At 45.9% G+C, this 17,559-nt stretch overlaps 1 protein-coding gene across 3 annotated transcripts in view; it reads left to right on the top strand.

The window, feature by feature from the left end:
- The window catches only part of UTRN (utrophin), a 1,286,828-nt gene that overhangs the window by 354,291 nt on the left and 914,978 nt on the right, over positions 1-17,559 (top strand). For all 3 annotated transcript variants that reach the window (XM_033935605.1, XM_033935603.1, XM_033935604.1), the window contains 2 exons: positions 4,199-4,315; positions 15,691-15,846. In XM_033935605.1, coding sequence (XP_033791496.1) covers positions 4,199-4,315; positions 15,691-15,846 — 273 coding nt within the window. The remainder of the gene's footprint in view (positions 1-4,198; positions 4,316-15,690; positions 15,847-17,559) is intronic.

The raw sequence follows: 17,559 nt of genomic DNA, 5'->3' as shown, positions 1-17,559 counted from the left end.
CAGCATGGGTTCAGTTGAGGGAGATCCTGCCTCACAAATTTGCTTGACTTATTTGAAAGTGTGAATAAATATGTGGATAAAGGTGAGCCAGTTGATGTAGTGTATCTATATTTTCAGAAAGCGTTTGATTAAAGTTCCTCATGAGAGGCTCCTCAGGAAATTAAAGTGTCATGGGATTGGTGGCAAAGTTCAGTTGTGGCTTAGGAATTGGTTATCGGATAGAAAACAGAGGGTAGGGTTAAATGGAGGAGTGCTGTAGGGATCTGTACTGGGACCGGTGCTATTTAACTTATTTATAAATGATCTAGAAATTGGAACTACAAGTGTGGTGATTAAATTTGCAGATGACACTAAACTGTTCAAAGTTGTTAAAACGCATGCAGATTGTGAAAAATTGCAGGTAGACCTTAGGAAACTGGAAGACTGGGCATCCAAGTGGCAGATGAAATTTAATGTGGACAAATGCAAAGTGATGCACATTGGGAAGAATAATCTGAATCACAGTTACTGGATGTTAGGTCCCCCTTGGGGATTAGCGCCCAAGAAAAGAATCTAGGTGTCATCGTAGACAATACGATGAAACTTTCCACCCAATGTGCAATGGCAGCCAAAAAAGCAAACAAGATGCTAGGAATTATTTAAAAAATGGATGGTTAACAAGACTAAGAATGTTATAATGCCCCTATATCTCTCCACTGTGCAGCCTTACCTGGAGTATTGCGTTCAATTCTGGTTTCCTTATCTCAAGAAAGATATAGTGGCACTAGAAAAAGTTCAAAGAAGAGTGACCAAGATGATAAAAAGGATGGAACTCCTCTCGTATGAAGAAAGACTAAAAAGGCTCTTCAGCTTGGAAAAGAGACAGCTGAGGGGAGATATGATTGAAGTCTATGAAATCCTGAGTGGAGTAAAACTGGTACAAGTGGATCAATTTTTCACTCTGTCAAAAATTACAAAGCTTAGGGGACTCTCGATGAAGTTACAGGGAAATACTTTTAAATCCAATAGGAGGAAATATTTTTTCACTCAGAGAATAATTAAGCTCTAGAACACATTGCCAGAGGTTGTGGTAAGAGCAGATAACCTATTTGGTTTTAAGAAAGGTATGGACAATTTCCTGGAGGAAAAGTCCATAACCTGTTATTGAGAAAGACATGGGGGAAGCCACTGCTGGCCCTGGATTGGTAGCATGGAATGTTGCTACTCCTTGGGTTTTGGCCAGGTACTAGGGACCTAGATTGGCCACCGTGAGAACGGACTACTGGGCTTGATGGACCATTGGTCCGGTCCAGTAAGGTTATTCTTATGTTCTAATAATATATTTCTATTACTGGAAACAAACCCAGTTAAACATGATACAATGACAAATATTCAAATAGAACATTAACAATAGAAGATGATAAATACATATGACATAATGTAATTTAACCTCTAATTCTTTACGTATCTTTAATGTAACTATGGATAAAATTGTATGTATATAGTTTTAAACTGTTTTATTTGTTCCCCCCCCCCCCAAATTATTATTGTTATACGCATTGAAAATACTTGATATTGCGTTTAAATCAAAATCTCAATAAACTTGAAACTTGACTAGATTCAATAAATGGTGCCCAAATTTGCCCCCCCCCACAAAAAAAAACCACAAAAAAAAACCCAACAACCACTTGGAGTGCTACTCTATAAATGGCACTCTGGAGTTGCTCATCATTTATAGAAGCACTTACGGCCAATATCTATGCCAAACCTTTGAATCAAGGATTTGCACCAATTGACCCCTTATTATTGTGAGCTGCATTGGCTTCAGGTGGAGGCCCGGTTGATCTTTAAATTGGGATGCTTATACTATAAAGTTGCTTTTGATGTTGCCCCATTATATCTTGTTGGTAGATTTGTTATCATGGCACATGAGAATAGTAGAAAATCTCATGCCCTATTTACGTTCTCTTCAGCTAAGGGTTGTAAAAGTAAGAAACATCATGGGCATTGTCTTTCTTACCAAGCAGCCTATTATGACAAAGATTTTCATCCATTATTGATTAGATCTACATCATGTGAACATTACAGAAAACTTTTGAAGACTTTTCTTTTTTCCAAATTGTTGATTGATTAAATTTCAGTATATCACATTATTCTTGTATTTTCTCTTAGCATAATCTTTTGTTCACCGCATTAAACTAAGGGTTATGCGGTCTAGAAATTTGCTATTATGTTATGTTATGAATCCCAGTGTAAATGTAATGTAATGTAATTTATTTCTTATATACCGCTACATCCGTTAAGTTCTAAGCGGTTTACAGAAAATATACATTAAATTATAAGTAAGAAAGGTACTTAAAAATTCCCTTACTGTCCCGAAGGCTCACAATCTAACTAAAGTACCTAGAGAGTAATAAAGAAATGAAAAGTAGAGATAGAGGTAAAATAAGAAAATAAGCATTCTAACAAGATTGTATTAAACTTAGTAATTTGGAAGGTAGAGGAGAGAAAGGAATAGATGCAGAAGGAGGAATCGTTGTACAAAAGAATTCTAGTGAAATATAAATATAAATCCTGGCATGTAAGTTTAGTATGGATCCCCAGTATTCAATAATACTGCGTTCATCTTTATTAAATACCCCTGACCCTTGCACGCCCCCTCTTGAGTTGCACGGTATAAGATTTACATATAGATCATTATGGAATCACACTTAGCAAGATGGATGAGCACGTTCAGATTTTTTCCAATTAACACCCTCCTGATGTTGTTTTTTCCTTAAATGTATTTTTATTTTCCTTAAAGATTGTACTTCACCCCTCTTCCCTTTTGTATCGCTAATTACTTGTGTACATGCATAGTATGTTTAATTGTACAAATAGTTTTATTTTGTCTCCCAATTTTAAATCGTCATATGCATTGAAGTATTGTACGACAAACTTTTTAATAAACTTGAAACTTGACTGTTGACATCCAATTATTGGAACTATTTGGGTTGTTACTTAGGGCTCCTTTTACTAAAGTGCGCTAGCGTTTTTAGCGCACGCAGGAAATTACCGCGCGCTATGCTTCTAGAACTAACGCCAGCTCAATGCTGGCGTTAAGGTCTAGCACGCGCTATTCTGTGCGTTAAAGCCCTAACGCGGCTTAGTAAAAGGAACCCTTAGTTTAGTTATGTACACATCTCAGAATAGTGCACTATTTTGCATGTGTAAATTTGCTTGCTATTTAAAGAATCTGAGGGAACGTGCATAAAATACCATTACATTTCATAAAACCACTCAAAAGTAGGACTGCACATTTAGCAGACTTTTAGCCTTATTAATGCGTTAAAATATTAATTCATGTTAATCATTTTAATGCATTAATTGCATTCCTCTTGTCCCTCTCCTTAACTTGTGGAAACCCCCACCCCACTCCGGCCACCACAACTCCTACTCCTTCACAAATGCAACACCTTTTCTGTCGTCCCCCCCCCCCCTCAGCTCCCTTCCGCTCACCTGCAGCTTTTAAAATGCTCTTCTTTGCCAGCAGCAACAGTGGCAGCACTAACTTTCTGCTCGGGCTGGCCCAAAGCCTTTTCTCAGCCAGATTTTGCCCATCTGATGCAACTTTCTGTTTGTGGAGGGACCTGGCTGAGGAAAGACACCATTTGTGAGATAACTAAACATGGTGATGCAAAACTTTTTCACAGCACAAAGCAGCTCCTGATTGGTAAGGCCCGACTTAGTGCAGGAAGAGGCGGTCGGAGCATACAGCAAATGATTTCCTTCACTTGCCGGTGCTCCGGCTGCTCTCTGCTGCCTCTCCAGCTGTCTTCTCCTTGTCGGTGGTTCGCAGTCGGAAAATACCGCGAATGACTGGGACCGTGAACCGCCAACCGCGAACGACCAGTGGAACACTGTATTTGACAAATTTGTTACCCAAGCTTCCTAATGCTTTTTAAATACAACATGTATTGTGTACATTCTAGAAATTGATGTATCCTTTTGAACTGTATATTCGCTGGATGTTCAGCCTTATTTGCTGTGAACCACCTAGAACCATTTGTGGTCTGGCAGTATATAAAAATACATTATTATTATTATTATTATTAACTGTATAAGAGAGAGCCATTGCCAGTGTCCGGCAGACATATCTCAACAGAGAAAGTGCGCTATGTAGCTTTTTATCCTGAAGTTCTTTAAATTAACATTTTATTTATTGCTGTGTTCAATGCAGGCCGAATCAAAGGTTGTTAAAGACTGGACAAACAGTGCAAAAGACTTTTTAAAGAAAGCACAGCATGTGAGGCAGGGGGAACCAGAAGTGCTTCAGCGACAGCTTGATCAGTGCATGGTAAGATTCTGCTGATCCCTCAGTCCAGTTCTCAAATGCTTGATGATCTTCAAGTTTTTTTTTTTGGGGTGGGGTTGTTTGTTTGTTTTTTCATTCAAACTACATGCAAGATGTTTGCCTTTTGGTAAATACTTTCTCCTTGGCATAAGTTTTATTTGTAAGCAAAAATCTTTTTTTTATATAAAGAAAAATCATTTTTGCACCATCTTCATCTGCTATCCACATAAAGGGTATTTTTTATAACAGGGTGCTGCTTTATAAAGTTAATATAGGCACATGCCTGTAAAATAGGCTTGTACGGTAACACCCATAAGTGCACAGATTCTCACTTGCTCTAGATGAAGTGTAAATATATGCATATATTCTATACTGTATATGCACATTGCAAGTCAATGCATATATCGTAGTTCAAATGTCTACATGTACTCGCTCAAATGTCTGTGTACTCGTGTGGTAAAAGCTTTATCAAATCACCCCCATAAAGTTGTGCATACAAATAGGCCACATGAATCACAGGCCCAAATTTATATGGCTAACTTAGCCATGTAAATTTAGGATTGCATGTTCATTAGTCCAGTTTATAAATTTATATTTAAAAAAAGTCATTTCTGTGGTCCACCAAACTGTTTGTTGCCAAAAACCGTGGTATTTTGGGCAAGTTGTGGTGCCATTCAAGTCAAATATATCTTTGTGATCTGAAAATCAAAAGTTATTAAATTTGATAGTGAGAGGAAATTATACAGACACTAGGGTAATGACTTTTTGTATTGCTGGTGTTAAGATGTGGAATGCTTTGGTGGGTGAATTAAGACTATGTATAAATCGACTCCAATTTAAGAAACAGTTAAAAACACAGTTGTTTGTTACTGCATTCTTGTGATTTATTAGCTGATATTTGAAAAGAAGAAATTATTCAATTTTGAAGATTTTATTTTGTGGCCTATTTTATGTACCTTATTTTTCGGACCATAAGATGCACTCTTTTCACCCCCAAAAAGGGGGTGCGTCTTATGGACCGAATACACTGTGCCATCCCCCCGGGTACTTTTTTTTAGTGGTGGTGGTCCAGCGCAGTCTCCTGGACGGCTGCCTTTGCCTTACAAGAGCAACGCACAACGCAGGAGCGCGACCTGTGCACTTCCTGCCTGGTCACACCGCTCTGCGATTGGCTGAAGTCAGTTACTGACTGCAGCCAATCACAGAGCAGCGCGGGACCAGGCAGGAAGTGCAAAGGTCACGCTCCTGCGTTGTGCGTTGCTCTTGTAAGACAAAGTCAGCGGTCCAGGAGACGGATTCTGGCTGCTTCGGGCATTGGGCAGCTTTTGACTTCCTAGCATCAGACCACCAGACGCACCTATGTGTAGAGGAGGAAAAACCAAGAAGAAAATAATTCTGAACAAAATTTTATTTTATTTTTTTTGGTTTTTCCTCCTCTACAGGTGAGTGCATCTTATGGTCCGGTGGGTATTATAGTCTGAAAAATATGGTATATTTTTTTGCTGTAAACTGTTTAGTTCTTAGACGGTATATCAATTTTTACATAAATAAATAAAATATATGGATAAGTTGGCTAAAATATGTAGAAAAATATTTGAAATACTTATGTATACAGATCTCTGTATGTGGTACCTGTTTTACTTTGTATTTCCCTGCTGGTTTCCAGCACTAAGCACTAAGCTATTCCTTGTCTTGGGCTCATTGCTCTTGCCGTTGGATTTTCGTGCTGGTTTACCAGCAAATGGCTGTCTTAAATTTCATGTCTAACCAAGAAGATGCTTGAGTGTCAGTACAGTAATAACTAGAAATCCTGGCAGAAACAAACAGTCCTGTAGTTGAGTTTGCTTTTCTCACTGTGGCTAGTGTGAAGGCTCATGTGTCAGCCATCAGGAAAACCGAATGGGAATGGCATTTGTGGGAGTCTAGGTAGGAATAAAGTACAGTACATAATTTTACTGTCTGGCAGCCAAGCAGGAGACCTGAGAGGCTGAATGTTCGGACAGCAGTCTCACTGCTATTAATATCTATTTAAATTGTTGCAAAGCCTTTACAGTGAGAAATAGGAAGGAAGTGGTGCCAGATGTGAGCCAACTTTTACAGTAAGTATATAGTGTAGAAAGGGACAAAAAAATTAATAATCTTATTAGAGAAAGAAAAAGAGAGTAGAAGTAAAAAAGGGATAAAGGTAAAGAGGCTACCGTAATCATCCAGGTTCTGACTTGCTCCAAGAAACAGCAATGCTCTGAGGAAATATCAGAGAAAAAATATATGTAAATGATCATACTCCATGGGCTAATTTTTCTTTTCAGCAAAAACACTCGGATATTGTGAAAACTATTGATGATAAACAAAACACTATCACAATGATGGAAAACAAAGATGGTATGCCAATAATCTTAACAGAGATTTTGGCATTAACAGAGATTTTGGCAGTTGGAACCCAAGCACAGTACCGGGTAAAGCTTTGGATTCTTGTCCAGAAATAGCTAAGAAGAAAAATTTAAAAAAAATATTTAAATTGAATCAGGTTGGGCAGACTGGATGGACCATTCGGGTCTTTATCTGCCGTCATCTACTATGTTACTATGTTACTATATTACATAAGCACAGCAAGAGACCAATCTAGACGGAGGAAAAAGCCTCAGACAGGGGCCCGCCCACCTCCACAAAGGTGGAAGATTGGTGTTAGAACGATCACTTCACTGGCTGAAAACCTCCTGTGAAAGATGGTCCAAGCAATGTGCTCTTGTTAATGATTGCTTTGAAAAACTTATTATTGTGTGAGACAGATGAAAAATCAACTTATCTTTTTCTAAGATCGGTACACCAACGGTGGCCAGCGTTTCACTATTAAGCTGCCTCAGGGTGTAACGTATCCGATTGCACTGAAAAGAACACAAAACTCAAATTAGAGTTAAAATCACATAAAACCGGTATACATCTTCATAGAGAAACCGACAACATACCTTTAATTCGGACGCCAGCCGAATTTTTCTTTTCAGCCATCCTCTTCTACCTTGCTGCAGTTGGACACTTAGAGACAGATTCTGTATTGCATGACCAAAGTTGCTGAGCTGCGTGCGTTGCTTAATTGTTTAACAAACCAATCAGCGCCGACAATTGGCAGTTAGGTAATAATTGCTGCTAATTAGAACCTACGCATGCAACTTTCTAAGCATATTCTATATAGTGGTGCGTGTAAATTCTAGTGCACAGATCTCAGAAAGGGGTGTGGCCAGGTTTGTGGGCATTCCTCGTTAGGCACGCTATTATACAATATGACAGATCTGCTGCACCCAACTTAGGCACAAGTATTTAGGCCTGGTTTTCATTGGCATAAGTGATTTCACATACATGTTTGTCACGCTGATGGGTGCTAAGCATGATTTTATAAACTGTCCCTCACTTTGGAGGCGTTTAATAGAATTGCGCTAAATGTCCTTATCCCAGGACAAGCAGGCATGATATTCTCACATGTGGGTGACGTCATCTACGGAGCCCCGATGCGGACAGCATCTCAAGCAAACTTGATTGAAGATTCAAGCTTGCTATGCTGCACCACGCATGTGTGCCTCCTGCTCCACTAGAGGGCGCATCCCCTCCTCGTGGTCTCCAGTTCGTTTTTTTCCGCAGTGCTAAGAAGACACGTTTTTTCTTAGCTCTGCCCCAAGTGCCTTCTTACACCGCAATTTTTTTATTTTTTTCCTTGTTCAAAGTCGCTGTGCGTATTAATCTCTCTTTTTCCTGCTCATCGCGCTTAACGCGCCTTTTTCTCGCGATCCGGGGGCTCCCGGGTCGTCGCGGCCGCGCGGCCTGATTGGCTGCGGCCGCCTGAAATTCCTATGTCCCGGCCCGTTTCGGGCTTTAAAAAGTGCACCGGGTGCGAGCGTCTTCTATCACTCACAGACCCGCATCGCTGGTGCATCCTCTGCCTGGGGGCCGACCATCCAACAGAAACTTGCCCCCGGTGCGCAACCTTCCAACACCGGGCGCTCCGCCGCCGACGGGCCCGCATGGCTGAACTATTTGCCGCCGATCAACCCTCGACCTCGGCCTTGAGATCGGCCCCGGCCTCGATCTCGGCCTCGGGGACCTCGGCCCCGCCTCGGGACTCGACGTCGAAGACCCCGAGCTCCCAGAAGTCTTCAGCTCCGGGTAAGTCCCCTCTTCCTTCCTCAGGTTCCATACCTCCAAAGAAGCCAACCTCGGGGACAATAGCGGGACAAGGGGGGAGTTCCCTACCCACAACCCCGGCAAAACCCCCGAAGACCTCGGGACGTGCCTCCACCACTCGGGAATGCTCTGAATCGAGATCGCCCCCGGTGGAGTGCACCACGGCCTCGGACATGCCGTCAATGCTGTCCGTGCCGGTATTCCAGGAGCTGCTCCGAGCAATGATCACAACGGAGCTATCCGCTGCCATGGCTCACCTTTAACCGGCCTCGACCTCGGCCTCGCGTGCGCCGGACCAGCCTGAGCGACGCGTCAAGACCCCTCGGGGCAAAGCGCGCCGTTTTTGCCGCCTCTCATCTTCCTCGGACTCCTCTCCGAGGCACTCAAGGCGCACATCCCCGACGGAGCTCCGCGGGGCGAAACGAAGATCGAAGCCCCTCTCAAAAAAGGCCCGAAGTTCCCCTCCGGCCCGAGGCCGCTCCCCCTCGACTCGATCGGGGGGACCGCTACGGGTTACCGAGCTGTCTCTCACTAACCCACAGCTCTTACTGACTCCCCCTCGGTCCGTGGCTCCGGTCCGAGGCGCCAGGCTTTCGCCGAGGGAGTCCGGGGAGGGGTCCCCGATCCAACATCGATCGGTGCCCCGAACCCCGGCGTCGTCCCCGAGGGGCTCCTCGAGGCGACGCAGGTCCTCGACCCCAGAGCGCTTCCATAGCGCGTCCCCGGTGTCGGATCGAGGGTCCGAACGAGAACCTCGCTATTCGAGGGAGGCTTCTCCTTCCTTCTCGGCGAGATGGAGGTCTCGATCACCGTCCCCGCAAGGGGCCACGGGATCCCACCGACCTTCCTTCACGAGGTTCGTCCAGGACATGGAATGTGCCCTTGACTTGGACTTACAATCTGACTCGAGGTACTCCAAGGAATACCTGGCGGATCTGGATATGCCTTCCCCGCCCCGAGAGTCCCTCCGGCTGCCGTTGAACCTGGTACTCCGGCAGACCCTTATCAGGAACCTCGAGACTCCCTACATGGTGACGGCTGTCCCATCTAAAATGGAGTCTAAGTACCGAACAGTACCTTGCCCGGGGTTTGAGCAGCCACAGCTGTCCCACCAATCCCTACTGGTGGAGTCTTCTCTGAAGAAAGCTCACCCCTCCAGGGTGTCCGCGGCGGTCCCTCCTGGATGCGAAGGCCAGACACTAGACAAATTCGGACGCCGTTTGTATCAGAACTCTATGATGGCATCTAGGGTCCTAAACTACACCTTCACTTTTTCATCCTACCTGAAACACCTCATTGGACTACTGACCTCTTTCTCGGGGGTTCTACCTGCCCCTCGTCAAGCAGCGTTTGGCCTCCTCCTCGAGGATTTTTCCAGCCTCCGGCTACACTTGTTCCATGCTGCTTACGATGGCTTTGAACTATCCTCCAGGGTCGCAGCCTTCGCGGTGGCCATGCGCCGGCTGGCGTGGCTACGGCTCATCGACATGGACCCTAACCTGCAAGATCGGTTAGCGAACCTCCCTTGCGTCGGGAAAGAACTGCTCGACGACACCATCGAGGCAGCTACAAAACGATTGTCAGAGCACGAACGTTCCTTCGCGTCTCTTGTACGACAAAAACCTAAACCACAGGCCTCTCGTCCTTTCCGGTGATTGCCTCGCCGCTACCCCCAGAAATCTACCCCGGCCTTTTCCAGACCGCCTCTGCGACGCCCTCAGGCTCACTCTAGGGCTCCACCAAAATCACAGCCCACTGCGCCTGCGAAGCCGTCTCCGTCCTTTTGACGGGATGAGCGGACGGGGGCGGGCCCCCTCCGCACCTCCACCTGGCCTCCTTCCAATCGGGGGCCGCCTACGAGCCTACTACCCTTGCTGGGAAGCCATAACGTCGGACTCATGGGTCCTTGGCGTGATCTCATTGGGATACTCGCTCAACTTTCGAGAGGTTCCTCCCGACAGCCCGCCGAGTGCGTGTCCTCCCAATCGAGCGCAGTTGTCCCTCCTCCTCTCCGAGGCACAGGACCTCCTTCGCCTGCGGGCGGTGGAACCGGTCCCCCAAAACCAAAGGGGCCAAGGGTTTTATTCCCGATACTTCCTGGTACCGAAGAAGACGGGAGACCTGCGCCCGATCCTGGACTTGCGGCGCCCTGAACAAATTTCTGAAGCGGGAAAAGTTTCAGATGCTTTCCCTTCCGATTCTTTACCCCCTGATCAACGAGGGCGATTGGCTCTGCTCCCTCGATCTGAAGGAGGCCTACACTCATGTTCCGGTGCACCCTGCTTGTCGCAGATTCCTGCGCTTTCAGGTGGGAGATCTCCACCTTCAATACCGGGTCCTCCCCTTCGGCCTATCCTCGTCCCCCCGAGTCTTAACGAAGTGCCTCGTAGTGGTCGCGGCTGCCCTACGCTCCCAGGGCCTACAAGTGTTCCCCTACCTGGACGATTGGCTGATCAAAGCCCCGACCAGGGAGGGGGTTATCTCAGCGACCCGACAGACTATTACTTCTCTCCAGTGTCTGGGCTTCGAGATAAACTTTCCAAAATCCCAGCTATGCCCCTCTCAGTCCTTACAATTCATCGGGGCCATGCTGGACACGGTCCGTCTTCGTTCCTTCCTCCCCCCGCAACGCCGGGAGGCGTTGGTAAATCTGAGCCGACAAGTCTCGAGATCGACCACGGTCTCGGCGCGACATATGATGACGCTCCTCGGCCACATGGCCTCTACAGTCCACGTTACCCCGCTTGCCCGCCTTCATCTGCGGTTACCACAGTGGACTTTGGCTTCACAATGGCGTCAGGATCGGGACACGATCAACCGCCACGTGACAGTGACTCCTTCCTTGCAAAGATCGCTCCGTTGGTGGGCCGACTCTTCGAATCTTTCCAAGGGTTTGCTCTTTCTCGCCCCTCCACACCACAAGGTCCTAACCACGGACTCGTCGGAGTACGCTTGGGGGGCTCACGTAGACGGTCTCCGCACTCTAGGCCTGTGGTCCATGGAGGACCGTCGCTGCCACATCAACGTGCTGGAGCTTCGGGCCATTTACCTCGCCACAGTGGCCGTCCAAAACCTGCTTCACGACCGGGTGGTTCTTGTCCGCACGGACAACCAGGTGGCGATGTACTACGTAAACAAGCAAGGAGGGACGGGGTCCTGGTCCCTCTGCCAGGAGGCCTTGCGGCTCTGGGAGTGGGCGGTCTCCCAAAACATCTCCCTTCGAGCGGTTTACATCCAGGAAGAAGAAAACTGCCTGGCGGACAGGCTCAGCCGCCTCCTCCAGCCGCACGAGTTGTCCCTGCATTCTCAGGTACTACGACAGGTGTTCGATACGTGGGGGACTCCACAGATAGATGTGTTTGCCTACCCCGACAATCAAAAAATGCCTCTCTTCTGTTCGAGGATATACTCCCCGGACCGTCTCGAGGCCGATGCCTTCCTCCTAGATTGGGAAGGGAAGTTCCTCTACGCGCTCCTGCCGTTTCCTCTGATTCTGAGGACGCTGGTCCATCTAAAATCGGTAAGGGCCACTCTGATCTTGATCGCTCCTCGATGGCCCCGCCAACCTTGGTTTTCCCTACTACTTCAACTCAGTGTCAGGGAACCTCTACCTCTGCCTGTCTTTCCCTCTCTGCTATCTCAGAGTCGGGGTTCACTGTTACATCCCAATCTTCAGTCTCCTCATCTGACTGCTTGGTTCCTTTCCCCTTGACTTCCTTCCCCGTATCTCAGTCAGTCAGGGAAGTGTTGGAAGCTTCCCGGAAAGTATTGACTAGACTCTGCTATTCTCAGAAGTGGACTAGATTCTCATCCTGGTGCTCCACTCACCACCAGGACCCGGCGTCGGTCCCTGTGTCTTTGGTTCTGGAGTATTTACTTCATTTATCTCACTCTGGCCTGAAGACCAATTCCATTCGAGTGCACCTTAGTGCGATTGCTGCCTTTCATCAACCCCTGGAAGGGAAGGCCCTTTCACTCCATCCCTTGGTTTCTCGTTTCATGAAGGGTCTTTTGAATGTTCACCCTCCCCTCAAACCTCCTCCTGTGGTTTGGGATCTTAATGTGGTCCTGGCTCAACTGATGAAACCCCCCTTTGAGTCTATGGATAAGTGTCATCTTAAATTTCTCACTTGGAAAGTGATCTTCCTACTAGCCCTCACGCCAGCTCGAAGAGTGAGTGAGCTGCAGGCCTTGGTGGCGGACCCACCTTTCACTGTATTCCATCATGACAAGGTGGTTCTACGCACTCACCCTAAGTTCCTACCTAAGGTGGTGTCTGATTTTCATCTCAATCAGTCCATTATTCTACCCACTCTCATCCTGGAGAGGTGGCGCTCCACACTCTTGATTGCAAAAGGGCGTTGGCTTTTTACCTTCAACGCACTCAGTCTCATCGGAAAGTCCCCCAATTGTTTTTGTCCTTCGACCCAAACAGATTGGGGCACCCAGTATCCAAGCGCACCCTGTCAAACTGGTTGGCTGCTTGTATTTCTTTCTGCTACGCTCAGGCTGGTCTCGCGCTGCATGGTCGTGTTACGGGACACAAAGTCCGAGCTATGGCAGCCTCGATAGCTTTCCTCAGGTCTACGCCGATTGAGGATATCTGCAAGGCTGCCTCGTGGTCTTCGGTTCATACTTTCACCTTTCACTACTGCCTGGATACACTGTCCAGGAGCGATGGCCGGTTCGGCCAATCAGTGTTACGTAATCTGTTTTCTTAAATTTGCCAACTTCCCTCCACCCCTTCGTTATTAGCTTGGAGGTCACCCACATGTGAGAATATCATGCCTGCTTGTCCTGGGATAAAGCACAGTTACTTACCGTAACAGGTGTTATCCAGGGACAGCAGGCATATATTCTCACAACCCGCCCACCTCCCCGGGGTTGGCTTCTTTGCTAGATATGTGAACTGGAGACCACGAGGAGGGGATGCGCCCTCTAGTGGAGCAGGAGGCACACATGCGTGGTGCAGCATAGCAAGCTTGAATCTTCAATCAAGTTTGCTTGAGATGCTGTCCGCATCGGGGCTCCGTAGATGACATCACCCACATGTGAGAATATATGCCTGCTGTCCCTGGATAACACCTGTTACGGTAAGTAACTGTGCTTTTTCAGCACCAATTTTTTAGGTGTTATATAGAGAATATTTATTTAATTATTTTTTAAAAATACTTATAACCTGCTACATCTATGCAGGGTACAGTTAAACATACACAGTAATACATTAAATTAAATGAGAAGACCTGATAAAATAAATAAATACAGATTGTAGATACAAAATTTACTAATAGTTTCGTTCAGAATATGGCCCTTAGGGAGTAGCTCTGTAAAGAGGTGTTTGATTTTAGATACCTAGAATGTGCCTGTTTGTAACGTTAAAGAAGTTTTTTTTTTTAAAATCGCTGTCCACGGCGATAAAAATTCTGACACTCACAGGAATTCTATTACTTTTGGAGCTTTTACCACTGCAGCATCATGAAAAAGGGTGTGTGTGTGTGGGGGGGGGGGAGGGGGCAGGGGGGTGATCATTTAGTAAATTGGCTTCAATAAAGAGCTTTAAGAATAATTGAAAAATAATTAACAGAGAAATAGGAGCCTGTCTTCTTAGGCGCGATTCTACAAAAGATAGGCGCCTATTGCATGGCGCTTAGCAGTGCCTAACACCAAAGTAGGCATGTTTAGAGATGGAGAAAGACTTAGAAACATAGAAAGATGACGGCAGATAAGGGCTACAACCCATCAAGTCTGCCCATACCATTGACCCCCTTTTAAGTCTACTGGACCCTTAACTCTATAGAAACATAACCACTAGGCTCGATTCTCAAAAGGACTTAGGCGCCTATAATGTAGGCCTTTAAAACTCTGACCTATATTATAGGCACCTAAGTTTAAGTGTGATTCTGTAATGGATGCCTAAATATGATTGACATGCAACAAGCACCTATCTTTTTTAGGCGTCAGCTCCAGAATGTGGCCATTAGTGTAGCAGGACAAATACACATATATATCTTAGGTGCAGACACTTTCCAGCCATAGAACCAGTATAAAAGCTCATGTATAGATTGCAAGAAAGCATGCATAAATTATAGTATTCTAAATTTTATGCATAAAACTGTGCATTCTGTCCAGACTCTGCCAACGTGTATCTCGCCTTCACCGTTTGCACCATCAAACACCATTTAGACGCCATGTTATAGAATAATGTGTAGCAAACATGGTTGTGTACATAACTAGTATTCTGACATACTAGTAATCTGGTTATTTGCACATGCTCTTGATGCCTGTGTATGTGCTTACTGGCTATGTAAACTTGGATTTTGCCAAGTTTTTTCTCTTTGCCCCAGAAATATAGTATTGTTTTTGCAATCGATTTCGTTTTTTTTCAGGGTAGGCCTAGTCCTAGTTTCCTCTAACATGCCTAGAAATTGTGAATTTTTAATTCCCTGTTAAAACCAGAATTACACGTTCATGTTTTCAGTTGGGTAAAGCCAGGACTGGATCAGCCTGTTCTGAAAACATGGAGCCAGTTGGTAAACCTGGTCTGCTGTAGTATAGAATAGTGTTTCCAAGTCAGTCCAGGAGTATCCCCTTGCCAGTCAGGTTTTCAGGATATCCTTAGTTAATATGCATAAAATTGATTTGCATTCACCTCTTCCATTACAGTAAATGCAAATCTTTCATGCGTTTTCCGTGTGGCGATCCTGAAAACCTGACTGGCAAGGGGGTACTCCAGGACTGACTTGGGTAATGCTGGTATAGAATAGAGACTACTTTCTTTATAAGACTTTGGAGCACTTTAATAGTATTTTCTTTTTATGTTAGACCTGGGAACTATGCCCACCTGAACTGGGTTGTGGAAGGAAGGAATCCATGTTCTACTGATGGAGTTTTATAGCAGGGTGTCTATGTGGTGTGTCAAAAAAGTGCTTGTTTTATGTCTAACTTGTAAAACAACTTAGATGCCTGGGGGCCTTAATAAAATAGACTACTAAATCCATTCCCAGTAGCACACAAATGATTACACACATGGAGATGTTGGGGGAAAAATAGCTACACTCGCCAAGAGGCAGCCCAACTGTTTCTAATAAATTACATCCAGAAATGTGTGGGATTTTTTTTCTGGCTAGACATGTCATCAGTAGCCCTTTAATTTGTGGGCTAAACAGGCACATTTAAAAATTGATCTTTCTCTGCAATATCTACAGCTGCTTGTCAATGACATGGAAATGATTGAGTCTTCATTGAAAAAGATGAAAGAGATTGAGACTGCATGCAAAAAGCATCCTGTCCCTGAGCTGAATACCTGGCTGCAGCAGAAGCTGACTGAGCACCAGTCTCCGTGGGAGAAGCTGAGTGAACAGGTTAGTCCGCAAACTGCGCTTGCGCTCTTAAAGTGCTTTTTTTTTGGGGGGGGGAGGGTTAATTCACTGCTTAGGTGAACGGCTAAGTTTGGCTGGTTTAGAACGATGACAACTAAAGTATGATAAACAACCCATCCCTATATATACAGTAGAATCGTTGTGCACACTCTGGCTTCAGTCAAACTGAGAGCGGCACACTGTGGTTCTATTTAAATTGTGGACAATTTGTAACCAGTGGCGTAATAAAGGGGGGTGGAAGGGTGGTACGGACCACCCTGTGCACCGGCTTGGCTGGAGCACAGGCACCTCTCCTTCTCACCACCCCTGTATGTACTTCTTGAAATGTTTGCCAGTGTGAACATCATCTTCCACCTCCTGCTTATGCTGGCCTCGGCTCCCTTATGATGTCACTTCCTGGTTGTGGAACCAGGGCGTGATATCAGAAGGGATCTGAGGCTGGTGTGAACAGGAGATGGAAGATGCTGCTTGTGCCAGCAAACATTTCAAGATGTATGTGGAGAGGGTGGGGTGCTCAAGTGGCAGGGTATAGTAGGGGTGCACATGGCGCAGCGATGCCAGCCACCACCGCCTCAGGCGCCTCCCTCCTTCACTATGCCACTAGTAGTAACTGCCCGTTAGGTGAAAGTTTGGATTTGCACCTTCTGGTTTTATTCAGCCCCTGATGCAGCCCTAAGGGGGGCAAAACATGGCCATGTTGGGCTTTTAGAAATTATTCATTCTTAATTTTAATAAATTTAATACAAGTTTTACTATGCTGGTCTGCTCTGCTTTGTTTGTACTGAATCTTACAGATTTTGCAGACCGTTTGCCTATTTGTTATTTGAGCTGCTTTTAGACATTTATGAGATTTCCTTATCTGAGCTAAATTTATGGTGGAATGCTAACCAAAGGATCCTTTTACTAAGCTGTGATCAAGAATAGCCTTTTAGCATTGTTCTCTTCCGATCTCTTGCTTTGCCTGATGATTTGAATAAATGGCAGTCCAAATTATTTGATATATTAGTAGCTGTTACCATACAAATGATTCTTTCTCATTAGAAGTCAGCTCAGCAGTTACCATATTTTTCGCTCCATAAGACACACCTACCTCTAGAGAAGGAAAAACCAAGAAAAAAATTCTAAACCAAATGGTGTGTCCTGTACCCTGCCCCCCTTTGGTGGTAGGCTAGGATAGGGTACAGGGCACATCTAGTGGTAGACACGTCTAATGGAAGGCAGTCCCAAGCCAGCCTGCCCTAAGCTAGCCAGCCAGCCAGCCAGCCCCAAGCCAGTCAGCCAGCTAGCTCCAAACCAGCCAGCCAGCCCCAGGTCACCCAGCCAGCCAGCCTGCCAGCCCCAGGCCAGCCAGCCAGCCCCAGGCCACCTAGCCTTGCCCAAACCAGCCAGCCAACCAGTCCCCCCGGTACCTTTTTTTAATCCTGCCCCCTGCTCGTGGGTCCATCAGCTCCAGCCCACCTCCCTTGCTTGTGGGCCCAGCAGCTCCAGCCAGCTTCCCTCCCTGCTGTGGCACCTACCTTGCAGATGGTGCTCAGGGGCTCCTCCTTATTTCCCTGCCAGCGGCACAGAGATCAGCGCGGACGTCAGGAGCTGCTTTCCGAATGGCTGCCGTAAGTTCTTGCGTGTCCCGCGAGAACCTGTGGCAGCCATTCGCAAAGCAGCGTGGGGCCGAGCAGGAGAGCTTAAAGCTTGCTC

The sequence above is a fragment of the Geotrypetes seraphini genome, chromosome 3 (assembly GCF_902459505.1).
Source record: "Geotrypetes seraphini chromosome 3, aGeoSer1.1, whole genome shotgun sequence".
Taxonomy (NCBI): Eukaryota; Metazoa; Chordata; class Amphibia; order Gymnophiona; family Dermophiidae; genus Geotrypetes; species Geotrypetes seraphini.
This window is presented reverse-complemented; position numbering and strand designations above follow the sequence as displayed.